The 27,461-nt window shown below is 38.9% G+C and overlaps 1 protein-coding gene across 5 annotated transcripts in view; it reads left to right on the top strand.

The window, feature by feature from the left end:
• Nucleotides 1-27,461, top strand: part of ASH1L (ASH1 like histone lysine methyltransferase) — a 179,764-nt gene that overhangs the window by 142,659 nt on the left and 9,644 nt on the right. For all 5 annotated transcript variants that reach the window (XM_072829864.1, XM_072829860.1, XM_072829862.1 and 2 more), the window contains 12 exons: nucleotides 329-402; nucleotides 1,893-1,938; nucleotides 2,052-2,160; nucleotides 7,952-8,158; nucleotides 8,287-8,433; nucleotides 17,069-17,177; nucleotides 17,573-17,737; nucleotides 17,906-18,000; nucleotides 19,981-20,138; nucleotides 21,554-21,706; nucleotides 26,100-26,154; nucleotides 26,237-26,369. In XM_072829864.1, coding sequence (XP_072685965.1) covers nucleotides 329-402; nucleotides 1,893-1,938; nucleotides 2,052-2,160; nucleotides 7,952-8,158; nucleotides 8,287-8,433; nucleotides 17,069-17,177; nucleotides 17,573-17,737; nucleotides 17,906-18,000; nucleotides 19,981-20,138; nucleotides 21,554-21,706; nucleotides 26,100-26,154; nucleotides 26,237-26,369 — 1,451 coding nt within the window. The remainder of the gene's footprint in view (nucleotides 1-328; nucleotides 403-1,892; nucleotides 1,939-2,051; nucleotides 2,161-7,951; nucleotides 8,159-8,286; nucleotides 8,434-17,068; nucleotides 17,178-17,572; nucleotides 17,738-17,905; nucleotides 18,001-19,980; nucleotides 20,139-21,553; nucleotides 21,707-26,099; nucleotides 26,155-26,236; nucleotides 26,370-27,461) is intronic.

The raw sequence follows: 27,461 nt of genomic DNA, 5'->3' as shown, positions 1-27,461 counted from the left end.
TAATAATGTAGGAAAACAAATGTCAGATACTCTAGTTAATAATTTTAATAATCATTCTCAGTTTTTAATTGGCTTCACAATGACCTGTGTATGTTTTGGTGGTAAGTTTGCTATATTAGTTGTTTTATATTGGCTACTATTAAAACAATATCTTTAGCATTTACCCCCTGGAGTGTGGATGGGAAAGAGTAGCTAAAATTAACTGGTGATGGAAAACTGCATAAAATTAAAAATTAAATCTTTATTTTTCTAGTCAGTGCCTATTAGATCTTGTGGCTGTTTGACCCTTTGAATAGATAGTGAAATTGATAGTATTTTTTTGTTTCAGGAAAGTATCTAAGGCAAAAGAGAATTGACTTCCAGCTTCCCTATGACATCCTTTGGCAGTGGAAACATAATCAGGTACAAGGAGTCTATCTTACCAGTTTTCATTCTGAAGGGTGGGTGAGGGGAATGCAAGTCTCTCTCTGCCTCCTTGTTATGCCCTGTGCTCCCTGTGAAGGTTAGAGACTAAGAAATGAATTTGCATCCGTATCTAATGTGATCTATTTGCCTTTACTCGTGTTTCAGAATAGCAGTGAGTTCCTGCTTCCCTAGGCAACCCTCTGTTATTAGTCTAGACTCTTATTCTGGTAGCAGAGATCTGTTTCTAAGAATCCTCTTTGATGCAGGTCCCAGGAGAATTTAGATGTACTGCCAGCAGCACTAAGAAATTCCAGGCTTTATTTTTGTTGGCTCCTTCCCATCAGTTCGGAATTTATTTTTCACATACAAAGGAGATTCTTCTATCAAAGGAAACGGAAAATGTTTAACACTCAAGTACTTCTAAAAGATCTTTAAATATATTGGGAAGTAAAAAATAGGAAGGTGCTGTTTTTCCTGTTACTTCCCTAATTGAAAAGTTTCCCCCAGTAATTTTGGTAGTTAGCTATAGCCCCAGTCCCCATGTTAAGAACAAGCATGTCATGCAAATGAGGTAAGTAGGCTCCTGACCTTTGCCAAAATTCCACCAGAATTCAATTTTGGAAGGCCAAAAGCAGTCGACATCCCCCCTCTGCATTCTCTTCTCTGGTGGCCTCTCTTGAATTCTGAGAGGATCAGTATGTTAGATATCTGTCTCAGAGTTCATGACCATGAAGGAGACAGTTCTCTGGCCCTGCTGAAAAATGGGGGGGGGGGGGGGGGGAGGTTCTAATTGGTTAATACACCTTCAATTAGACCACGGTGCTTCTTTTGTTTATGCTGTTTATTCTGGTAAAACACTGGCCAGGTGATCACCTCTCTTCTAATACATTGGGTTTTTTTGTTTTTTTCTTTCCTTTTTTTTTGAATGCATTCTTAATTGCAGAATGAGAGCTTCCTTTCCTGCCTTCCCTCTCCCCTTTATTCACTAAATTAATTGCCTTAATTAAAATGTGAAATGTGTTTTTCTAGAATACCTACCCTGAAAAGGCTAGGTGCTCATCTTTTTAATTTTGTATACTACCCAGACCATTTCAACAAGCCCTATGCAAGTTTTCCTTTCTTCCCAAACAGGCAAGTTGAGTCTTGATATATTCAAAAAGAATAGCTTCATTCTGCAGCGTGATTTTCATTTAAGTCTGTCTCCAATATGCATGTGATTGAGAATGCATTCTTATGAAGCTATTTCACGTTTCTTTGTTGTAGAATCTGTTTCTCTCGCACCCTGATCTAGTAAGTTACTTTTTATTTCAGGGTAAAAAGTGATCACACCAAGATTTTCCCTAGAATGTATCCAACCCAGAATATCTTACAAATATTCACATATGAGCAGAACACGTGGATAATTTCTTGTATTTTTAGTGATTGATGCTGCTGTCTGGCATTTGACGTTAAATGCTATATCAAGATTTTTCTTTCTTTTCTTCTAGCTATACAAAAAGCCAGATGTCCCACTATATAAAAAAATCCGTTCAAGTGAGTAACTTAGGAGCTATATTTTCTGCCTTCAGACCATCAGTGTTCTTGGCCTAGCACTTAAAAAATTATCCTCTATGTTCACAAATTATTCTTTGCTATCTTCTCTCAAGACGTCTACGTGGATGTCAAACCCCTTTCTGGTTACGAGGCCACCACCTGTAACTGTAAGAAGCCAGAGGATGACACCGGGAAGGGCTGTGTGGATGACTGCCTCAATAGGTACTGTACTAACCTGACTTCTCTGAAAGCACAAGCTTTAGGATAGATGACGCTTCATTTGGAGGGAAAAGTTAAATAAGCTCTTTGGTTTCATCTCATGGAATTGCACAAAGCTATATAAAACCTAATTGTTGGGCTATCCTAATCTACTTGGGCCATTAATGGCAAAATACCATAGCCCTGGTGGCTTAAACAGCAGAAATTTATTTCTTAACGTTCTGGAGTCTGGAAGTTCAAGGTCAAGATGCAAGTATTTAATGTTTGGTGAGGACCCATGTCCTGGCTTATAGACGGCCACTTTCTCCCATGTGCTCCTGGGTCTTCCCCTAGTGTGTGCTTGTGGAGAAAGAGCTCTCTGTTCCTCTTCCTGTAGGGACACTAATTCCATCATGTGGTTCCTACCTTTATTCCCTAATGTAAGCCAAATGACCTCCCAAAGGCTCTACCTCCAATAATCATTATACTGGTGGCTACGGCTTCAGCTGTTAATTTTAGGGAGACACAAGCATGTAGCCCATCACATGGGCTAGAGTAACAAAAAAAGAATGAAATTTAAAGTCTTACCATACCCAGGTTTAAGTCCTCTTACTACTTAGGAGACCTGAGGAAAGTCATTTAACCCCTCTAATAAAAGTAGTACCTTCTTTATGGGGGGCCAGGAGTGAGATTTTATGAGACAATGTTCATAAAGTATTCACCATAGTCACCACAGTTTAGAAACTTTCTTATATCTCCGTACATGGTAGCCATGATGAAGGATTAAGGTAGGATGGTGGCAGTGAGAAAGAAGAAAGGCATGATATATTCTGAAGGAAAACTAGGTTGGTTATGCTTATCCTTAGCATAAGCACATAGATGCACATATGCTGACTGGGTCAGTGATGCTGATGAGAGTTGGTCATGCTGTTAGAAAATGAAAGTATGGAGTTTGATTGGTTTGGAGATCAAAACTGTGATTTTAAGTTGGGGCAAAAAAGAGCCAATGAACTTTACATCAGTACTTCCTTTCCTAGATAATTTTCCTGGCCAAAGACTACTGCTTCCCCAGTCTCTCTAGTCAACTGTCCTATGGGCTCAGGGAATCTATGTTTTAGTATCTCCAGCGTTAACATGCCAGCTTCTAAATTCTGTCTTATAACACCATTGTTAATTCACATCTTATACATACATACATACGATTTTAGGAGTCATAGCTGCTGGCCTAGTCTGTGTTGTGCACTGACTTTTTTTCTTCACTCACAGATGTTTTTTATATATACTTTTTTTCTTGTTAGGTCTTTTTTTTCTTTGTGTGTGTGTGTGTGTGTGTGTGTGTGTGTGTGTATGTGTATACATACATATATGTGTATGTATGGGGGGCCAGGAGTGAGATTTTATGAGGCAATTTATACCCATTTGCTCACACCACATATGTGTATATATATACACACACACACACACAGTTTTATGTATTAGTGTGGTCCACAAGCTCACCATTTTTAGGAGTTCTCTTATCTTCCATAGGTTGGTATGCCCTCATCCGCCAACCTCCTGTGACTCATCATTCAAATTATTTCAGTGTTATGCTATTAAAAATAGCACTACTGTAAAACTGTGTGGATTCCTTTTTTTTTTTTTTTTAATCCTTAGGGTGTGCTCTCAGAAGAAGAATTACCTGTACAAACTATATGAACATTTATATATTTCTTACTGTGTATTATCCAGTAGCTCTCATAAAATAATGAGTTAATTTGGGTTATAACCACCAGGATCTGAATATACTTGCTTCCCCATAGTTCTACGTCATTTAGGTATTCACATCTAACTTTATTTTTGGTGCTTTGATACTTCACTGGCTTAATGTTTGGCAATATCATATGTCTTTAAAATTCTTTGTTTGCATTCCTTTTTATGCTAACATTGCTATTTTTTATATGTTTTATTGTCAGTGGAATTGCCGTAATATAGCTACTATCGCATTGGTTAGTTCTCTTTTTCGCATTAGTCTAGTAAGATAGGTAATAGTTTGATATTTTAGAAATGAAAGATCCTGGACTTAGGATAGTAAATTGTTCTGTATTACATATATAACACTTAAATGATAGAATTTGGACCCTCATGTGTTTGATTCGAAAGTCACTCATGTTCTTTCCACGCTATACACTGTTATGTAAGTCATTATTAGTCTTTTAATAACATAGAATTGAAATCTGAATATTTACCTTTACATAATTATATTGATTGTCTTGTATCATCTTTGTTAGTATGAGTTTCACATTTGTGCTTTCCATTGTGTTGCCTTTCTTTAAAAAAAAAACTCAAATACAGTGCCACCAACTTTATATCATGAGAATATGAACTGTATATATTCATGCATCTAATGAATGAGATGATAAATGCATAAATACCTAAGAAAAATTAAAATATTATTATCCAATGGGTACTTCCGTATATATTTAAAAGTAACCCACATAATTTAGTTAAATAGAGCCACTTAAAATGTCTTTCTTGTCTTTGTATTCAAGGTTTTGTAAATATTTGTGAGAAAAACTCGAATTGAATTGAATCTATAAGATTCAATTTTATGTCTATGTAAGGCTCATGTAGCCCAATGAAAACTGAATTCAGGACTATTTTTAAAAACAAGTAATAGAGGGGATCCCTGGGTGGCTCGGCGGTTTTAGTTTCTGCCTTTAGCCCAGGGCGTGCTTCTAGAATCCCGGGATCGAGTCCCACATTGGGCTTCCTGCATGGAGCCTACTTCTCCCTCTGCCTGTGTCTCTGCCTCTGTCTGTGTGTGTCTCTCATGAATAAATAAATAAAATCTTCAAAAAAAAAAAACTAGTAATCATTTTTATGAATAATATTTTTTAAACATGTCCTCTCTTCTAAACAATTTCTGAGAATGATCAGTGTTATTTATAAATTCTATAAGCTCTTCTCAAGTTAATATTTGTTTCTGTATACCATCGATATCAATCCCATTACTGCTTCAGAATAGTTCACATTGCCACTTTGCCTAGAGCAGACATTTCAGGCTGCTTTTTTACTCTATACCCATTTGCTCACACCACATACAGAGCCCACTTTCTTAGTTCTCCACAACAAACATGTTACATATAACAAAGCCAAATATTTAGAGGAGATAAGAGTACATTTCTGGGTAAGCCTTGTAATGCCACCAGAAGTGATAACTCTCGTTCACAGGCTGCAAATTGAATATCAGCGTCCTTGGATAACTCCCCATTAGATCCTGTCTGTGCTCCTTTGTTGAGTATCATTCACTTCCGCTTGCCCAGTGAGAATTTCCAGGAGCCTTCACTTTTGCTGTAGAAGAGCAGTAGACCTTCAAATCCTCGGTCCCAAAAAAGTAGAGAGGATCCTCTTCCCTGCCTCCAAGGCTTACTCCTTCCTTACGTGGCATGATTTATAGTGGGAATATTTTTCAAATAAGAACCTGTCTCCACTCCCAAGGGGTGACCTGACCTCCATAGCTAGTTAGGTCACACTAGTACATTTGCCAGCAACTATTTAACATTAAATCTCACCATGCGAGGGAAAGAGCTTTCCTATGTAGGTCTATATTTAGAAGGGGAAGATTCTCTAGTCTTAAAATGAATGGTATTATATGGCTAAAAATAATGGCAGTTTATGCGGTAAATCAGCAACTTCACATCTTAGTGTACAGCACCTACTTTCAGATTTTGATAAGTTTACAGTTTTGTTTCTCAGATACAATGACTAGAAACATGTTTTACTTTTTACATAAAGGGCTTATCTTGATCATTGAAATGAATGGAATATATTTCAATGCCTTCAACTCTAGAAATGTCTAATGAGTGTTCTCTGGCAGAAAAATTTTTTAATTTTAAAATCTTTCATCTCAGCACTCTGTTATACTTTAGTTCTCTTATCCACATAAATTTTATTGTTTTATGTGTTTTGAGATATGATGAAAATTCAGGTGTAATATTCAAGGAAGAGGTGGTTACAGTTGCAACTATGAACATGAATGAGCCATTTTTTTTCCTTTTTTTTTAATTTAGATTCAATTAAATTTTTTTGAAAGATTTTATTTATTTATTCATTAGAGACGCAGAGAGAGGCAGAGACATAGGGGTGAAGCAGGCTCCATGCAGGAAGCGCGATGCAGACTCAATCCCAGGACCCCAGGATCATGCCCTGAGCCAAACCACTGTGCCACCCAGGCGTCTCTAAATTCAGTTAATTAACATACAGTGTGTTATTAGTTTCGGAGGTAGAGTTCAGTGATTCATCAGTCTTGTATTATATTCAGTGCTCATTACATTACATGGCCTCCGTAATGCTTATCACCCAGTTAACCCCATCCCCCCACCTGCTATGAATGAGACTTATAAGGATAAGAGAAACAGGAATGTGCCATGGAAGGTATAGAGGAGAAAAAAGGATGTTTGTTTTATGTTTTTTTTTTTAAGGACTCATTATTGAAAAGGTGGAAAATCCATTATCATAAAAGATCAAGAGGGAGAACATTTTCAGGAGAGGTGTTCAGTAGTATTTATGCAGCAAAGAATTTATTAAAAGAAAGAATAAAGGTGGTAAATTTGACAGTAACACAATGTCTTTCTCACAAGTTAAACTGATTGTCTTAAGTTGAATAATCTAGTGGGTATGTTCTTTCTCTGCTTATTCCTTATTTATGTGACACTATGTGTTTTGTCCTGGATGGTTATTTGAAGAATGTCTATGAGAGTACTTTATACTATAAAATGTTAAATCCTTTCTTTACAAGTTTTGTAAGTTATGTGTGTCTATACATACATATATAAACATATATATGTATATGTATATATACTGAACATGATTAAAACAAGGGAGGGTCAAGAATATAATGGTGCCCTTACTGGGATTCTAAACCATAGGCCAAAACTAAATGGCTTCTGTGAAAGATCCAGAAATGTAAAAAAAAGAAAGGAGAAGACATGTTCAAAACAACTTTACTATGTTGAGAATTTTTTGCTTGTTAATTTACTAGAGGTTATAGATTCTAGTATAAAAACTAGAAATGTTATTTCCAATATGGAAATGTCATTTACACTAATGAAATATAAAATTGTTATAAAACAACAATATTGGAAATGTACTGAACTATATACTTAAAAATATTTACAGTTTAAAGTTTATGTGTGATTTTACTACAATTTGAAAAGGAAAAAAAAGATCTGTAAATTCCCATGAGCTGCTTCAAAACAAGAATGCCATGTAACCTTCAAATTATTAATTCCTCTGTGGGTCGTGGTTTTATCTTTTTTGTGGGGGGTGTAGTTTTATTGTAGTTTAAATTTTTTTTTAACTTACGAGTTCTATCTTCTTTTTTTTTTTCAAAGATTTTATTTATTTATTCATGAGAGACATAAGGAGAGAGAGAAGCAGAGACACAGGCAGAGGAAGAAGCAGGCTCCATGTGGGGAGCCGGATGTGGGACTTGATCCCAGGTCTCCAGGATCACAGCCTGGTCTGAAGGCAGTGCTAAACTGCTGAGCCACCCAGGCTGCCCTGTAGTTTAATTCTTAGAACAAAGCTAAATATGATAGTGTTTACTCAAGATGCTTAGTGGACCATTAGCTTAATAATTATTCAGTGTTTGTAACTTGACTTTGAAATTTTCGGTATTATTAAGTGCTGAAGTTGTTTACTCTTTGTCCTTATGAACCTTGTTAACCAATCCAACCTTGTTAATTTATTGTATTCATTTTAAAAGTTCCTGTAAAACAAATATGGATTCATGAAGGCATATATATTGACATACAGTTATCTCTTTTCTTTCTAGAATGATCTTTGCTGAGTGTTCCCCTAACACTTGCCCCTGTGGTGAGCAGTGCTGTAACCAGAGGATACAGAGGCATGAGTGGGTGCAGTGTCTAGAACGATTTCGAGCTGAGGAAAAAGGTTGGGGAATCAGAACCAAAGAACCCCTAAAAGCTGGGCAGTTCATCATTGAATACCTAGGGGAGGTTGTCAGCGAACAGGAGTTCAGGTACAGTGATGAATAATGATACTCCAGTAAAATGGCAAAGGTACCAAATTAGAATGGAGAATGGAAGATTTCAGATTTACTTTCAACTTAATCACTAACTGACTTTCAATTCTTCTTCTCCTCTTTAGGAACAGAATGATTGAGCAGTATCATAATCACAGTGACCACTATTGCCTGAACCTGGATAGTGGGATGGTGATTGACAGTTATCGGATGGGTAATGAGGCCCGATTCATCAACCACAGCTGTGACCCAAACTGTGAAATGCAGAAATGGTAAGGAAGCAGGGGAGGGTGAATCCACGAATCCAAGACAGCAGAAGGCATTGAGGGTCAAAGAGATGAGTCTTCCCTCAGTGCCAGTCAGCTTACACAAGCAATTCAGGCAATTCCCTGTTGTACCATACCTCCAGAGAGATACTACTGCTATTTTTTCACTTCATCATAACTATTCCCAGAAAAATACAATATATATAATAATGGTAATACCAAATACTTACCGACTGCTTACTGTGTGCCAGGCACTGTGTTACATGGTTCTTCTCCTGTTAGGTTACTCAGCATATTTATTACATGCCCACTGGATTTGTTAGCAATGAGAAACAAAAATAAGTAAAATAGAAAAGACTCTAACTGTAAAAAATTACATCTAAAAAATAATTCAGGGCAGCCCGGGTGGCTTAGTGGTTTAGCGCCGCCTTCAGACCAGGCTGTAATCCTGGAGATATGGGATCAAGTCCTGCGTCAGGCTCCCTGCTCAGTAGAAAGTGCTTCTTCCCCTACCCCTCCCTATTGCATGCACACTATCTCATGTGCTGTCTCTCACCCTCTCAAAGATCTTTAAAAAACAAGAATAAAATCTTAAAAAAAAAAAAAAAGTATAGGACTTAAACTCTCCAGTCAAGTGACAGAATGGAATTCAACATCCAGGGGATCCCTGGGTGGTGCAGCGGTTTAGCGCCTGCCTTTGGCCCAGGGCGCAATCCCAGAGACCCGGGATCGAGTCCCACATTGGGCTCCCGGTGCATGGAGCCTGCTTCTCCCTCTGCCTGTCTCTCTCTCTCTCTCTCTCTCTCTCTCTCCCCCCCCCCCGTGACTATCATAAATAAATAAATTTAAAAAAAAAAAAAAGGAATTCAACATCCCTTTACAATAAAGACTAAACAAAGTGGGTATAAGGGGACATACCTCAAATAGTAAAGGCCATATAAAACAAGACCACAGCCAACATCTTACTCAATGGTGAAAGTCTGAAAGCTTTTACTCTTAAAATCAGGAAAAGGCAACTCCCACCACTTTTATTCAACATAGTACTAGAACTATTAGCCAGAGCAATTAGGCAAGAAAAAGAAATAAAATATAACCTAATTGGAGAAGAAGTAGAACCGTCTCCATTGCAGAGGACATGACTTTATACATAGGAAACCCTAAACACTCTCCCAGTTGTTAGAACTGATAAATGAAGTCAGTTAACTGGTTTTAGAATACAAAATCAAAATATAAAACTCAGTTACATTTCCATACTCTTAATAATGAACTATCAGAGAAATTAAGGGGAAAAAAAATCCCATTTGCAAAACAGCATGGAAAATAAAATACCTAAGAGTAAGTTTAATCGAAGATGTGAAAGGCATGTACATTGAAAATGCTAATTTGTTAATGAAAATAATTGAAGAAGGCTCAAGTAAATGAATGACGACATATGCTCATGGAATGGAAGAATTAATATTGTTAAAACAACCATACTGCCTAAAGCAGTCTACAAATTCAATGTAATAAAAATCAAAATTTCAGTGGCCAATTTCAGAGAAATTGACCAAAGGATCCTCAGACCTCCAAATAGTGAAAGCAATTGCAAAAGAAGAAGAAAGGTAAAGGCATCTCACGTCCTGATTTCAAATTATATTGTGAAACTATAGTAATCAAAGCAGTATAGTATTGGCTTAAAAATGACGGGGGATCCCTGGGTGGCTCAGCAGTTTAGCGCCTGCCTTTGGCCCAGGGCGCAATCCTGGAGTCTCGGGATCGAGTCCCACGTCAGGCTCCCGGCATGGAGCCTGCTTCTCCCTCCTCCTGTGTCTCTGCCTCTCTCTCTCTCTCTCTATGTCTATCATAAATAAATAAAAAATCTTTTAAAAAAAATGACACAAATAGAATAGAGAGCTCAGAAATAAACCCATGCTTGTATGATCAATTAATTTATATCAAAGGAGCCGTTAATACATAGTAAGGAACACGCAGTCTATTCAATAAATTGTGTTGGGAAAACTGGACAACCACACAAAAAAGAATGAAACTGGACCCCAGTTTCATAGCATACACAAAAATCAAGCCAAGATGTTTTAAACACTTGAAGGTAGCACCTGAAATCTTAATATTCCTAGAAGGAACCATAGGGAGTAAGCTGTAAGCTCCTTGACATCAGTCTTAGTGAGGATTTTTGGGGTTTAACACCAAAAGCAAAGAGCAACGAAAGTAGAACTAAGCAAGTGGATTATATCAAACTACAACTTTTCTATAAAGCAAAGGAAACCGTCAACAAAATAAAACGGGAATCCTCAAATGGGAGAAAATATTTGCAATTCATATATCTGATAAGTGGTAATACATAAAATATATAAAGAACCACAACTTGGAGATCCCTGGGTGGCGCAGTGGTTTAGCGCCTGCCTTTGGCCCAGGGCGTGATCCTGGAGGCCCGGGATCAAATCCCACGTCGGGCTCCCGGTGCATGGAGCCTGCTTCTCCCTCTCCCTGTGTCTCTGCCTCTCTCTCTCTCTCTCTGTGTGACTATCATAAATAAATAAAAATTAAAAAAAAAAAAAAAAGAACCACAACTCAGTGGCAACAAAGCAGTCCAGTTTTTAAAAACGGGCAAATGATCTGAATGGACATCTTTCTGTAGAAGTCATGCAGATGGCCAACAGGTACATGAAAAGGGGCTCAACATCACTTAATCATCAGAGATATGCAAACTGAAACCACAGTGAAATAACACCTCACACCTGTTGAAATGGCTTTCATCAAAAAGACAACACAAATGTTGGTGAGGAAGAGGAGAAAAACGAACGCTTGTGCACTGTTAAGAATGTAACTTGGTGCACCCACTATGGAACAGTGTGGAGTTTCCTCACAAAAATAAACTCATGGGCACCAGACTGACTCAGTAAACGAAGCATGCAACTCTCGATCTCAGGGTCATAAGGAGCCTGTTTAAAAAAAAAAAAAAAAACAAATAGAGCTACCTCTGTGATCTCTCTCGCTCTGTCTCTCAAATAAATAAAACCTTTAAAACACACACACACACACACACACACACACACACAATGAGACACCACCTCACACCAATTAGAATGGCTACTGTCAAAATCACAGAAAACTAGTGTTGGTGAGGACATGGATGAATTAAGATCCTTTCTCATGGTGTGTGGGAGTGAAGAATGGTATTTCTACTTGAAGAAAACCATATGGAGGAACCTCAAAAAATTAAAAATAAAATTACCATATGACCCAGCAATTACATCTCTGAGTATTTATGCAAAAGGACTGAGCACAGTTTTGAAGATGTATCTGCACCCTCATATTCCTCCCAACAACATTCATAACAGCTCAAATGTGGAAGCAGTCCATGTGTCCATCAGTGGGTGAATAAATAAGCAAAATGTGGTATACATATATACAGTGGAACTAAATCATCTTCAAAAAGGAAGGAAATTTTGCAATATCCTACATCATGGATGGATCTTGATGGCATCGTGCCAAGTGAAAATAGTCACAAAAAGACAAATATTGTACAATTCTGCTTATATAAGGTACTTAACGGTATTCAAAATCATAAATGGTTGGGGGTATATAACGGTATTCAAAATCATAAAAGGAACAGGTGATTACTGTAAGTATATTTCAGTCTTACAAGATGAAAGGAGCTGGGAGCATGGTTGATGGTGATGGCTGTGCCACAGTGTGGATATACTTAATATCCCTGAACGGTACACTTTAAAATGGTTGAGATGGTAGATTTTATGTTATGTGTGTTTTAACATCACTTTTTAAAAGATAATTGGATAGTTTGAGCAACTCTATTTTTGTAAGTTTTTTAACTTTATGAATTAGGTAGAGACACAGATTTTAAGTGGAAATTGCCATCCATTTTTACAGATGTATACACCCATACAACCCACATCCTTATCAACATATAGAATGTTTCCATTGTTTCGAATGTACAAGCTCACCACCTCGAAGGCAAGCAGTGATGTGGTTTCCATCACCAGATTTGTTTTGCCTATTGCTGAACTGCATATACATAAATCTGTGTCTGGCTTCTTTCACTTAGAATGGCTTTACGATTTATCCATGTTGTTAGATTATTGATTTTTATTCTGGGCTAATGTTCTTTGTGTAATTCACCACAGTTTATTTTCCTGAACAACTTTCTTCTATTTAGAAAGTTAAATGAAATTAACAAATTCCTTGAAAAAGCACAAATTACCAAAAATAGCACAAGAAGAGATAAAAAATGCAAATGTCTACCAGTGAAATTGAATGTATAATAACAGTTTCTGACAAAAGAAGCTCCAGACTCAAATATCTTCATTGATAATTATCTATATACTTAAGAAATAATGTCTATACTATCAATATCATATAAACTCTTCCATTTCAAAAGGCGGCTATAACCTTCATCTGAAACCTAACAATATTGTTAAAAAAAAGAAATATAGGCCGGTTAACTTCTTGTTAAATCCAGAATCTACAAATAAATAAATAAGAAAATCTAGTTTTTAAAATAGTTCAAAGGTTGGGAAAATCAAAGAAATTTTAAAAGTATTCAATAAAGGGGCACCTGGGTGGTTCAGTCAGTTAAGTGTCTGGCTTCAGCTCAGGTCATGATCTTAGGATCCTGGAATCAAGCCCTGCATCCTCCTCTGCACTCAGCGGGGAACGTGCTTCTCCTTTCCCTCTCTCTCTGCTGCTCATGCTCACTCTCGCTCTGTCAAATAAAATCTTTTAAAAAAAAAATGTATTCAATAAACACATAAATAAGTGCTTAATATCTTTAACCATCCAAGAGAAATAGTAAACTGTGTTGGAAAACTACTACATACTCCCCCTAAAATGGCTACAATCAAAGAATGACAGAGTGTTGCTGAGTATGTAGTATGACACAAATGCTTTTAGATGCTGGTAGAAGTGTAAATTGCTATATAACCACTTTTAAAAAAATGTTTGCCAGTGCCTATCAAAGCTAAGCATACCCAGTAACCCCAGAACACCAGTCCTAAGTATTTCCCTAACAGAAGTGAGTGTTCATCTTCAAAAGAACATGTGCAAGAATATCCACAGAAATTGTTGTATAGGTATCCCTGGGTGGCGCAGCGGTTTGGCGCCTGCCTTTGGCCCAGGGCACGATCCTGGAGATCCAGGATCGAATCCCACGTCGGGCTCCCGGTGCATGGAGCCTGCTTCTCCCTCTGCCTATGTCTCTGCCTCTCTCTCTCTCACTGTGTGCCTATCATAAATAAATTTTTAAAAAATTAAAAAAAAAAGAAATTGTTGTATAACAGCTAAAAACTACAAGCAATCCAAATATTTATCAACAGAACAAGCATCTAAATTGTGCTGTATTTACACAATGGAATGTTACATAGCAAAGATACATCACAGCTACAGTGTAACATTGTTTGGAAGAACCAAGCATATGATTGTATTTACCTCCTTCAGTGTATTCCATTTATTTGAGGTTCAAAAGAGACAAAACTAGACTGTAGTGGTAGAGTTTGGAATTATAACAGATACTGTGTGGAAAAAGGTACTAATTGAGAGAGAAAGGTTTCTGAGAAGTTACACAGGTGTAAAGATAAATAAATTCAACAAGCTAACTATACATCTAGGATTCCATACAGGAATCCCCTCCCAGGGGTACCTGGGTGGCTCAGTTGGTTGAATGTTGGACTCTTGATTTTGGCTCAGGTCATGATCTCAGGGTTGTGGGGTCAAGCCCTATGTCTTGCTCGACATGGGGTGTGGAGTCTGCCTAAGATTTTCTCTGTTCCTCTCGCTCTGCCTCTTGCCTCTGTTGTCTTCTCTCTCTCTCTCTGCCTCCGTTACCCCCTCCCTCCCTGCCTTACCCTCTCTAAAAATAAATAAGAATTGGGGATCCCTGGGTGGCTCAGCAGTGTAGTGCCTGCCTTTGGCCCAGAGTGTGATCCTGGAGTCCCGGGATCAAGTCCCACATTGGGCTCCCTGCATAGAGCTTGCATCTCCCAATGCCTGTGTCTCTGCCCCTCTGTGTGTGTGTATGTGTGTCTCTCGTGAATAAATAAATAAAGTCTGTAAGTAAGTAAATAAGTAAATAATCCCTCCAAAATTTAAGTTATTTTATTTGATAATCTCTACACCCAACATGAGACTTGAACTTAACCTTGAGATTAAGTGTCATGTGCTCTTCTAAGCCAACCAGGTGCCCCACAAATTCCTCCAAATTTTTAAAACTAGGGCAGCCCCAGGTGGCTCAGCGGTTTAGCACCACCTTCAGCCCAGGGCCTGATCCTGGAGACCGGGGATCGAGTCCCACATCAGGCTCCCTGCATGGAGCCTGCTTCTCCCTCTCCCTGTGTCTCTACCTCCCTCTCTCTCTCTCTCTCTCTCTCTCTATCTTCCATTAATAAATAATTTTTTAAAAAAAAAAACACACAAATTTTTAAAACTGTACAGGGCATAATCAAATTTTAAATGTTATGATGTAGACCAAGGGTCAGCAAACTTTTTAGGTGTGCCAGTAAAAATTTACGAAGTTATAGAGGGAGTTTGCTATAGTTTGCCAGCCACTAGCATAGACTAAAAATGCTTTCTGAATTTAGGGGGAAATAAAACAAAAACTGAATATATTACATTTGACAAGGGTAGGATCCAAGCAGTTTTGATGTTTCCAACATTAGCAGGGAGGCAGGAATGAAATAAAAGAAGTTGTGGGGGATCCCTGGGTGGCGCAGTGGTTTGGCGCTTGCCTTTGGCCCAGGGCGCGATCCTGGAGACCCGGGATTGAGTCCCACGTCGGGCTCCCGGTGCATGGAGCCTGCTTCTCCCTCTGCCTATGTCTCTGCCTCTCTCTCTTTCTCTCTCTGTGACTATCATAAATAAATAAAGATTTTTTAAAAATTAAAAAAAAAAAAAGTTGTGGAATCAAACAGCCTGGATTTGAATCCCCTGGTTTTGGTTTTGGTTTTGGTTTTAAAGATTTTATTTATTCCTCAGAGACACAGAGAGAAAGAGGCAGAGACATAGAGGGACAAGCAGGCTCCATTCAGGGAACCTGATGTGGGACTTGATCCTGGGGATTCCAGGATCACACCCTGGGCCGAAGGCAGGTGCCAAACTGCTGAGCCACCCAGGGTTCCCAAATCCCCTGGTTTTGAATGCAGCTTACTTGCTAGTGACTAAGCAAACTGCCTAAGCCACATATACCTCCTACATAAAATAGGGATCATAATACCTATCTCATCCAGTGATTCTGAGCAGTAATGCGCTAACCCATTTGTCAGTATGACATGGTGGTTAAGATTTTGAAGCCAGGGCAGCCCTGTGGCTTAGCAGTTTGCGCCACCTTCAGCCCAGGGCGTGATCCTGGAGACCTGGTATCGAGTCCCACATCAGACTCCCTGCATGGAGCCTGCTTCTCCCTCTGCCTGTGTTTCTGCCTCTCTCTCTCTCTCTCTCTCTCTGTGTCTCTCATGGATAAATAAATAAAATATTAAAAAAAAAAAAAAGATTTTGAAGCCAGACTGCCTTGATTTGAAACTCAATTTGATTCCCTCAGTTATTAGCCATGTAACTTTTGGTAACTTACTTATTAACCTCTCTGTACCTCAGCTTCCTCATTTAGAAAATGGGGGCTGTAATACTACCTAATAATAGTGCCTTCTTGGGGCACATGGGTGGCTCAGTCAGTGAAGCCTCTGACTCTTGATCTCAGCCCAGGTCTTGATCTCAGGACTTTGAGTTCAAGCCCTCAATGGGGATCCATGCTGGGCCTGGGGGAAAAAAAAAAAAAAAGGTGCCGTTTTATGCTGCTATTGGGAGGACTAAATAAGTTATTACAACAAAATGTTATAACAATCAATTAATGATACCTACAATTATTATATAAAGCATCAAGAATAGTATATGATAAATCAGTAATAAGTTACATAAAATAGAACCAAAGAGAGACTCATATACAGGGGAGAAAGATGAAGATCAGTAGGAACTAGAAGATCTTTATAGATAGGACATATGAAAATAATAATAAGTAGACTAATGCCATGTTTTAGAGGGACTTTGAATACCAAGCAGGAAAAGTTAAAACCTATTCCAACTGACAGCATAGAGAGTGTTTTCCAGAAAACTGATTGAGGACAATTAGTCTGTCAGTGTTATTAAAGCTGAAGAGATCAGGAAACAGAAAAAAAAGGCAAATTTGAAATCAGTATATCAGTTTTTCTAGATTTCAGGCAAGGTATTAAGAATCTCTGCCTTGGGGCACCTGGTTGGCTCAGTTAGTGAAGCATCTACCTTTGGCTCAAGTCATGATCTCAGGATCCTGGGATCGAGCCCCATCATCAGGCTCCCTGGTCAGCGAGGAACCTGTTTCTCCCTCTTCCTCTGCCTGCTGCTTCATTTGTTTCTCTCTCTCAAAATCTTTTTTTTTTTTTTTTTTTTATGATAGTCACAGAGAGAGAGAGAGAGGCCGAGACACAGGCAGAGGGAGAAGCAGGCTCCATGCACCGGGAGCCTGATGTGGGATTCGATCCTGGGTCTCCAGGATCACGCCCTGGGCCAAAGGCAGGCGCCAAACCGCTGCGCCACCCAGGGATCCCTCAAAATCTTTAAAAATAAAAAGAATCTCTACCTTTAACCCTCTTCTTTTCTGTAGGTCTGTCAATGGAGTATACCGGATTGGACTGTATGCTCTTAAAGATATGCCAGCTGGTACCGAGCTCACTTATGATTACAATTTCCATTCCTTTAATGTTGAGAAACAGGTAAGCATAATCAGTCCAAGAGGGAAGTTGAATGTTGTCACTGGCCTTCTGTAAATATGTTAACTGATCTGCAGCCATTGGGAAGTACATTGGAGAAGGCGGTTTTCACCCCACTTAGTAGGGTGCCAACTCTCCATTATGATCTCAGAACTCTGTAGAAGGAGACTACCCAGTCAAGTTTGGTGTTCAGTCAGTTCTTAACTTGCCTAGTGAAGTTTTCCCAAAATTTAATCTTTCTTTTCCATGGAAACGTATTTATATTTATTTTATTCTCAATTATTTTCCTCTGTACAAAAATATCTTGACTCAAACTTGCTTTTGGGTGTCCAGATGCTCGGGCATTCTGTTTGAACTTGTGAGACTGTAGGCCAAAAGTCCTCTCTTTCCTTTCCAAGCAACTGTGTAAGTGCGGCTTTGAGAAATGTCGAGGAATCATTGGGGGCAAGAGTCAGCGCGTGAACGGACTCGCCAGCAGCAAAAGCAGCCAGCCTGTGGCTACCCATAAAAAGTCTGGACGGTCAAAAGAGAAGAGAAAGTCAAAGCACAAGCTGAAGAAAAGGGTGAATAATGATCTCATTCATGGCTTTCCCTGCACAGCCACTGAGGGGCAGTTACAGAGATAAGGGCTACATACAAGGAGGGTGGCATCTTAAAGTGGTTCCAGTACTCTTCAAGGAGATTTCTGATTGACCCTTTCTTTCCTGCCATCTGATCCACATGTTTTTCAGAGAGGCCACCTCTCCGAAGAACCCAGTGAAAACATCAACACTCCAACAAGATTGACCCCCCAATTACAAATGAAGCCAATGTCTAATCGAGAGAGGTAAAAAGGAGGTTTTCTTGGTTCGTGTGAAGTGTTTGTCGCTTTAAAAATTATTAAACATCTGGTTGAGTCATTCTTTTTTGCAGGAGGTCTTTCACCAAGAATCAGGGATCTATAAATTTGGATGGGCAGGAGTGATATGTCTTTATTTTCCCTAATTTCTAACTGAAATTGAGCATTTCCTTCAAATATGATCATAGGCAAAATGTGTGTGTGTGTGTGTGTGGTATTTGCAGTTCCCATGACTACCCACCAATGTTCACATTTTCATATCCTGTTACAGTATTACAAATATCCCAAAGTATCATTTATAAGATCTCTACCTTAAAATTACTGTGGTGGTTAAACCCACCACTAGATCTTGTCATGTGTTAAAAAATTAACATTTTTTTCTATATCACAATTTCAGGGTTTTTTTTTTTTAATATTCTGAAAACATTTTCAGTATATTTGGTTTCCTTTTAACCCTGTGTACAAAAAAAATTTTTTAATCTAAAAATTTTTAAATACTTTAAAACTTTGTTCAGAGAAGGGTTGCATGGGCTTCACCAGGCTGCCAAAGGAATCCATGGCACAGAAAAGATCAAGATTCCTTGCTTTGTTGATACATTAATAGAGCAGTAAAAAAAGATCTTTAGCAATCATTTTTGCTCTTCTCTATATTCAGGTAAGATTTGTCCATGTCAGAAGCAAGCAAAGTAAATACGTATGTCCTATGTTTCAAATTGTCTTGGGACATATTCTACATCTTCCTTGACCATACATTCCAATATCTTAGAAAGTTCATCTGCATTTATTATTTTACTTTAGTCCTTCTCATCCTGTATCACTTGAGTCATAGAAATTTTAAACTTCAGGAAAACAGATCATCTAGTCCAGTGGTTTTCTGCTTTGGCTGCATATTAGCCTAGGGAGTTTTTAAAACCAACTAATAAAAAAAAAAAAAAAAACTAATGCCCATGCCACACCTCAGATCACTTAAAGCAGAATTTTCAGAGGTGGAACCCAGGCAGGCATCAGTATCATAAAGCTCCCAGATGATTTCAATGTCGCTAAGTTAGGAACTATAAAATTGGTCTAATTTTAATTTACTGAGGCCTACAATTTGAGATTTAACCCAGAATCACATTTGTTTATATATGTGCACTGGGGTGGGGATCAAATTATGGAATCATCAAACTGTGGAGGGTCTTTCAAGATACACATCACTTATCTAAGCTTAGAGATCTACTTTGAGCTACTACACCGAACGTAGGTTGCCCAGTGCATGTTTATCTGAAATGTCTTTGCCTTTATCTGCCTGTCCAGTTCTTGTTACCACTAATCCTGAGCCCATGCTTCATCTTGGCAACCTCATTCAGAATTTGTGTATATATATTCGGTAAATCTCTGCCTTCAAGTCAGACTGCTTACTTGCCAGAATTTGTGCAGCTTTTAAGTGGTATTTGCCAGATATTTATAAATAATAGAGGGGAGCGTTTAATGTTATATGGAGGGGGGAAAAAGACGCAAAACTGAATTATGTTTCCCCATATGTTTTTTTTTTTTTTTTAAGATTTTATTTATCTATCTAACAGAGTCAGAGAGCACAAGTAGGCAGAGCAGCAGATGGAGAGGGAAGCAAGCTCCCCACTGAGCAGGGAACCTGATGCAGGGCTCAATCCCAGGACCCTGAGATCATGACCCAACCGAAGGCAAACATTTAACCGACTGGAACACCCAGGCGCCTCTATAATTATTTTATAATAGCTGGATTAACTGATAATTATTCCTTTATATCATGTTAACAATGGTTTAGGGGCACCTAACTGGCTCAGTCAGTAGAGTATGTGACTCTTGATCTCTGGGTTTTAAGTTCAAGCCCCATGCTGGGTATAGAGAGGACTTAAAATCTTTTTTTTAATTTAATTTTAAGAAATGGTTTACATAGTGTACATGTAACGTGCTGAGTTACTGAATAAAGAAACTTCTTCCTTATAGGAACTTCGTGTTAAAGCATCATGTATTCTTGGTCCGAAACTGGGAGAAGATCCGACAGAAACAAGAGGAAGTAAAGCATACCAGCGATAATCTCCACTCTGCATCATTATACACCCGCTGGAATGGCATCTGCCGAGATGATGGGAACATCAAGTCTGGTATAGCCTGGAAATGAAACATTCCTGTTAATTCCGTAATATTGTCTCAAAATGATTTTTTTTTAAATTTTATTTATTCATGAGAGACACATAGAAAGAGAGGCAGGGACACAGCAGAGGGCGAAGCAGGCTCCATGCAGGGAGCCTGATGTGGAACTCGATCCCGGGACTCCGGGATCACGCCCTGAGCTGAAGGCAGGCACCAAACTGCTGAGCCACCAGTTGTCCCTCAAAATGATTATTTTACTCTCATTCTAGTCAATGATTCTTTTTAGTCTGGACCAGAAAAGTTAATATCCCAGTGTATAAGCGTCTATTAGCAATCACCTGTCCATCCCAGCTGTTCAAGTTCCTAGGCTGTGCTCTAGGGAATAGGAAGAAACCCCTTCACCAGCTTCCCAGACACTGCCTATGGCCTGAGAGTGTTCAGACATGTGATTGGTAGTGGGTCCCTGGTGTCCCTTCCTACCTGGAGAATAACTTGCATATACATAAATCATTACATCATATGTGGGAAAAGATGACAGCAGTGTAAATTTGAGGACTTCTTCCCCCCACATTCAGATGAGCATAATATACACAGACCTTCTGGTTTCTGTTCTCTAAGCTTCTTGAGTGAATAATGTAATAGCACTCCTGAGTTCGATCTGTTGTCCAGAAAAGAACTGAGAGCAGAGACACTGACCTGTCCAAACATCCTTTCTAACTGCATATAGAGTGTTCAAAAGCTCATGCTCCTCTTTGAGTCTTTCCTTCTTTCCCTCAAAATGTAGAAGCAAATGTAGAAGCATATGAAGGAATCTGCTATATGGGAACTGATTGGCATAGAAATTGGCCTTATATACTATCAGTAACCTGACTGGCATGAATTTTCTGAACTTAAGTCCCAATTAGGTCCAGTCTTCTGGTAACAACAAGTTCTTCCTGAGTCTTTTTTTATAGGTCAGGCTCTGAGCTCAACACATTAAAAGCATTCTTTCATTTAATCTGCATGGTTACCTCCTGAGAGAAGCACTACCAGTATTCCCCTGGTTTAGTCAAGAAGCTGAGACACGGAGTATAAGTAACTTGTCCAAGATCACAAAGCTAAGAAGTAGCAAAGCCAGAATTCAAACACAGACTCAAAAAAAAAAAAAAAAAAAAAAAACACAGACTCATTTTGAGGTGCAGCTTTGCAGCCACTATGTTGTACACCATTTGGTCACTTGAGATCAGTTGCTTCTAACTTGCTGCTTTGGTCTCTGTGGTATATTCCAGGGTTTCCTGACATTTCTTTAAGGAGGAGAGAACTCCATGATCACTAATCCACTTAATCACTTCAAGGAAAATAGAGCAAATGGCAAGAATCCATGGGGGAAGAGAAAGCCACACAATGTTCTCCTTACCTAGAACTGATTTTCACTGTGTCCTTGCAGACGTCTTCATGACCCAGTTCTCCGCCCTGCAGACAGCACGATCAGTTCGAACAAGACGCCTGGCAGCAGCAGAGGAAAACATCGAGGTGGCACGGGCAGCCCGCCTCGCCCAAATCTTCAAAGAGATCTGTGATGGCATCATCTCCTACAAAGGTGACTATATTCACCCCAAGGGCTTTCTCTTTAGCTTTCTTCATGTCACATAGCCTCACCTGAGACACCGAGACCAGGAACAACTGACAGTTCGGGGCTAGGAATTGAGATTTATTTCATTTACTGACGTCAGAATGTGGGATTTATAGGACTGGTTTTAGTCTCCGGGGGGTGTTGCGAGCTTCTTTCTTTCTTTTTTTTTTTTTTTTTTTTTAATATGTTATTTATTTATTCATGAGAGGCACACAGAGAGAGGCAGAGACACAGGCAAAGGGAGAAGCAGGCTTCTCACAGGGAGCCTGCTGCGGGACTCAATCCCTGAACTGGGATCACACCCTGGGCCAAAGGCAGACACTCAACCACTGAGCTACCCAGGTGTCCCATGTTGCGAGCTTCTAAATCCCTTGACCTTCTATGTAAGTCTTTGATATTTATTAGAATTTTACCATAGTTAAATACTATATTTAGAAATCATTTTTTAGCTATAGGATAGAAAGATAAAGGTCTCTGTCTTGGATGTAATTTTCCTGAATAAGGCAGGGAATTAGCAAATTAAGGAAAAGGGTGTTATGAACATATAATTTTAGTGTTTCTTTTATTTTTTTTTTTTAAGATTTTGGTAGGTGGGGCACCTGGGTGGCTCAGTCAGTGAAGCGTCTGCCTTCAGTTCAGGTCATGATCTGAGGGTCCTGGGATCAATTCAGGCATCAGGCTCACTGCTGAGCAGGGAATCTGCTTCTCCCTCTGCCCCTCCCCCAGCTTGTGCTCTCTTCTCACTTGCTCTCAAATAAATACATAAAATCTTTTTTTTTTTTTTTTTTTAAGTAATCTCTACACCCAAATGGGACTCCAGTTTATAACCCTGAGATCAAAAGTCACACGTTCTACTGACTGAGCTTTTTCTAAAGCACTTTCATGCAAACACCTTTAACACTCCTTTCTTCTTTCAAGATCTCTTTTGAGTATATATTGTGAGTGATGGTTGAATAAGGAGAGTTTTTAATTTGGGGTAGGTAGTGTGGTAATGTATGTGACATTTTCTGACCAGGAAATTTGGGGGTGTTTAAAATGAGAGATTTTTAACAAATAATTGCAGCTTTTTGCCATCAACTTTGGCCTATTCCTCCCTCCCTCTCCCTAGATTTTGAGTAACTTGATTTTCCTTCTCTTTTCTTTCTCAGTCTACTGCCTGTCTCTATACCTTAGTGGCTCTTTGCAGTTTTGTTAATCTAAGGTTCTAGAGAAGAAAGGAGGAATCAGCCTGTCCTAATGTGTAAAATTTTGTGGTACCTGTTCCCTTTCCATCATGAAAAAGTCACACTCCCCATTGCCAACCAGCCCCATCTGATCTAATGTGAAACTTCTGCCAATATATCTACATGTCCCTACATGCTGGGCATGAAATTATAGTCTTTTTATCTCACTGTAGTAAATAAGTTGCTAAAGAATAAAGGTAGAATATAAAGGTAGAATCTAAATAAATAAATAAATAAATAAATAAATAAATAAATAAATAAATAAATAATAATAAATAAATAAATCTAAATAAATAAATAATAAGTCTAAATAAATAAATCTAAAAAATAAAGGTAGAATCTAAAGGGTAGATAAATAAATAAATAATAAAAAAAAATAAATAAATAATAATAATGAATAATAAATAAATGATAAATAATAAATAAATAAATCTAAATAAATAAATCTAAAAAAATAAATAAAGGTAGAATCTAAAGGGTAGAATATAAAGGTTCCCAAAAAATTAAAGATGGAGGGGTTACGTGGGTGGCTTAGTCCGTTGAGCATCCAACTCTTGGTTTCAGCTCAGATCATGATGTTATTCTCTGTATTCTCTGTGTCGTGAGATCAAGCCCCATATCAAGCTACACACTCAGCACAGAGTCTGCTTAGGATTCTCTCTCTCACTCTGCCCCTTTCCCCTGCCTCCTACATGCTCACTCCCCTTCTCAAACAAATACAAATAAATAAATCTCAAAAAAAAAAAAAGGAAAGAAAAAAAATACAAGAATTCAAAATATAAATAGGTAGAAAATACCATATGAGCCAGTAATCACACTATTTATCCAAAGAAAATGAAAATACTAATTCAAAAAGATAAATGCATCCCTATATTTTTTGCAGCATTATTTTTTTTAAGATTTTATTTATTTATTCATAAGAGATACAGAGAAAGAGAGAAGCAGAGACCTAGGCAGAGGGAGAAGCAGGCTCCATGCAGGGAGCCTGATGTGGGACTCCATCCCGGGACCCCAGGATCACGCCCTGGGCTGAAGGCAGGCGCCAAACCACTGAGCTATCCAGGAGTCCCTGCAGCATTATTTTGAATAGCCAAAATACGGAATCAGCCCAGGGTCCATCCATAAATGAATGGTAAAGAAGAGGTGGAATATACATACAATGGAATATTACTTGGCTATGAGTAAAAAGGAAATCTTGCCACTTGTGACAACTTGGGTGGACCTACAGAGCATTATACTTAGTGAAGTAAGTCAGACAAATCCCTGTGATTTCACTTGTATGTGGAATCTAAAAAGCAAAATGAGCAAATAGATTCTTAAATACAGAGAACAAACTGGTGTTTGCTGGAGGGTAGGGGTGGGAAGTGGAGGTATGAATTAGATAAAGGGGATTAAGAGGTACAGACTTGCTGTCACAGAATAAGTTATAGAGATTAAGAGTACAGCATAGAGAACGTAGTCTACGGTTGAGCATCTGCCTTCAGCTCAGGGCATGATCCCGGGGTCCCGGGATCAAGTCCCACTCGGGCTCCCCACATGGAGCCTGCTTCTCCCTCTGCCTATGTCTCTGCCTCTCTCTGTCTCTCATGAATAAATAAATAAATATTAAAAAAAGAGAGAGAGAACATAGTCTGTAATAGTGTGGTGACAGATGGTGACTGCACTTATGGCAGTGAATGTTGTGTAACATGCAGAATTCTCAGATCACAATGTTGTGCACCTGAAACTAATACAACATTGTATGTTAACTATACATCAGTAATAAAATAGAATTTTTTTTTTTTTCATGAGAGACACACAGAGAAAGAGGCAGAGACACAGGCAGAGGGAGAAGCAGGCTCCATGCAGGGAGCCCGACGTGGGACTCGATCCCGGGTCTCCAGGATCACGCCCTGGGCTGGAGACAGCGCTAAACCGCTGACCCACCCGGGCTCCCCTAAAATAGAATTTTTTTAAAGATTTTTATTTATTTGAGAAAGTGTACACACAAGCAGGGGAGGAACGAGAGAGAGGGAGAGAGAGAATGTCAAGCAGACTCCCCACTGAGGACAAAGCTGACACGGGCCTCAATCTCATGACCCTGAGATCTTGACCTAAGCCAGAACCAAGATTCAGAAGCTTAACCGACTGAGCCACCCAGGTGCCCCATAAAATAGAATTTTTAAAAAGAATGTAGGTAAAGTAGTGAGAGTAACCCCATAGCCTGAATTGTTTTCATAATATAAAGTAAACTGTTGGGATCCCTGGGTGGCGCAGCGGTTTGGCGCCTGTCTTTGGCCCAGGGCCCGATCCTGGAGACCCGGGATCGAATCCCACATCGGGCTCCCGGTGCATGGAGCCTGCTTCTCCCTCTGCCTGTGTCTCTGCCTCTCTCTCTCTCTCTCTGTGACTATCATTCATAAATAAATAAATAAATAAATAAATAAATAAATAAATAAATAAATAAAAATAAAAATAAAAATAAAAATAAAAATAAATAAATAAATAAATAAATAAGGTAAACTGTTACAAGAAAACAGGTCTCAGGGCAGCCCCAGTGGCACAGCGGTTTGGCGCCGCCTGCAGCCCGGGGCGTGATCCTGGAGACCCTGGATTGAGTCCCATGTTGGGCTCTCTGCATGGAGCCTGCTTCTCCCTCTGCCTATGTCTCTGCCTCTCATTCTCTCTCTCTGTGTCTCTATAAATAAATAAATAAAATCTTAAAAAAAAAAAAAAATCGGGTCTCAGAAAATATTTACAGTACTAAATTATTCATTATCTGGAATTTAATTGAAGCCAAACCAACAAAATAACATTAACTGTGGTCTATTAACAAGAACTAGAAAATATTTTTTGGTTAAGATGCTCTTTGCTTTAGAAGAACTTGTAAAGCAGGGAATTGTCCTCAGCAGCCTCACTGCCTCAACAATTTATTATCCTTCACTGCCCATCTTCAGGGTCATCCTCAAAGTAGCTTCTCTCCTACTAAGTACCCACATTTCTGAAGAGTCCTGTATATTCACGGTCAGGCCTCATTTAAAGCTTAGATTTTTGTTTTTCCTGACTTCTAATTTGGGGAATAATACATTTTCAGCAAGGAGTTAGTACTTGCCTCCTTTGTGTCACATAGTCCTTCTAAACCTTGCCTTCTTTTGCAGATTCTTCCCGACAAGCTTTGGCAGCACCCCTCTTGAACCTCCCCCCAAAGAAAAAGTAAGTGCACAAATGTGGAACTCCTCTGAGTTCTATACCAGGATCAAGTGTCCCAGACTGACACCCTGGCTTTCTGCCTCAGGAATGCTGATTACTATGAGAAGATCTCAGAGCCCCTGGACTTGGCCACCATAGAGAGGCAGATCCTCACCGGCCATTACAAGACCGTGGAGGCCTTTGACGCTGACATGCTCAAGGTGTTTCGGAATGCTGAGGTACTGATGCCGATTTCATACATGGATTTAAGAAGTTTGTTTTGAAGAAGAGGTGGGCAAAGGGTGGGCTAAACAGAGGATGGGCATTAGGGAGGGCCCTTATGCTGAGCTCTGGGTGACGTACATAAGTGGTGAATCACTGAATTCTCCAGAAATCAATATTACACTATAGGTTAACTAACTATACTTTAAATAAAAACTTTAAAGGAAAAAAAGTTTGTTTTGAAGAGAACTATTCTAGATGTTTAAGGTTTTTACTTTATATCACCCTTTGTATTTCTGGGTAAAAAAGGCAGCAATTTTTATTGAGCACCCTTTGTATAAGGGTTACAGAGTGCTAAATTATACTCCCTAAAAAGAAATTTCTGTAAAAACCTAATATAGAGGGAGTGCCTGGGTGGCAAGTTTGGTGGGTATATGACTCTTGGTTTCAGCTCAGGTCGTGATCTCAGGATCATGAGATCAAACCGCACATGGGGCTCATGCTCAGCAGGGAGTCTCCGTGAGAATCTTGCCTCTGCTCATTCCCCCACCCACTCATGTGTGCATGCACGCTCTCTCCCTAGATGAATGGATAAATCTTGGGGCGTGGAAACAGAATTTAGTATTGAACCTTTGTAGTTACATAATACATTTTAACATACTAAAGTCATATCTGTATTTTCTTCCCTCAAGACAATAAGTACATGTGAAATACACAGAATTATGTATAATAAATAGAAGTTAATTGAAGGATGGAATTGAGGGACATTAGACTAAAAGGTCATAGACTAGGTGAGGCTCATTGAAGAAAATGTGGCCTTGAACTGATTTGAAGGAAAAGATGGATATTGTATGGTACATAGAAAAGAGGAAGTTTTTCAGTGATTTTGAAGAACCTTAGAGAGGAATTGGAAGGACACAAGGGGCTACAGGATCAAGGAGGAATTAGGATGAAGACAGAAGCGAGAGAAGAACAGACAAGTGAAAGAATGAGGTCAGTCCTGAATCACAACATGCTTTCTGCTGAAACCCAGCTTCCATATTCAGAGCTTATAGCTCTGTCCCAAGCACCTCCAAGACGCTCCAAGAGCATCCCGAGCATCTGTCAGT

This window comes from Canis lupus, chromosome 6 (assembly GCF_048164855.1).
Source record: "Canis lupus baileyi chromosome 6, mCanLup2.hap1, whole genome shotgun sequence".
NCBI classification, from domain to species: Eukaryota; Metazoa; Chordata; class Mammalia; order Carnivora; family Canidae; genus Canis; species Canis lupus.
Note: the sequence above shows the minus strand (reverse complement) of the source record. Positions and strands in the feature narration are given on the sequence as shown.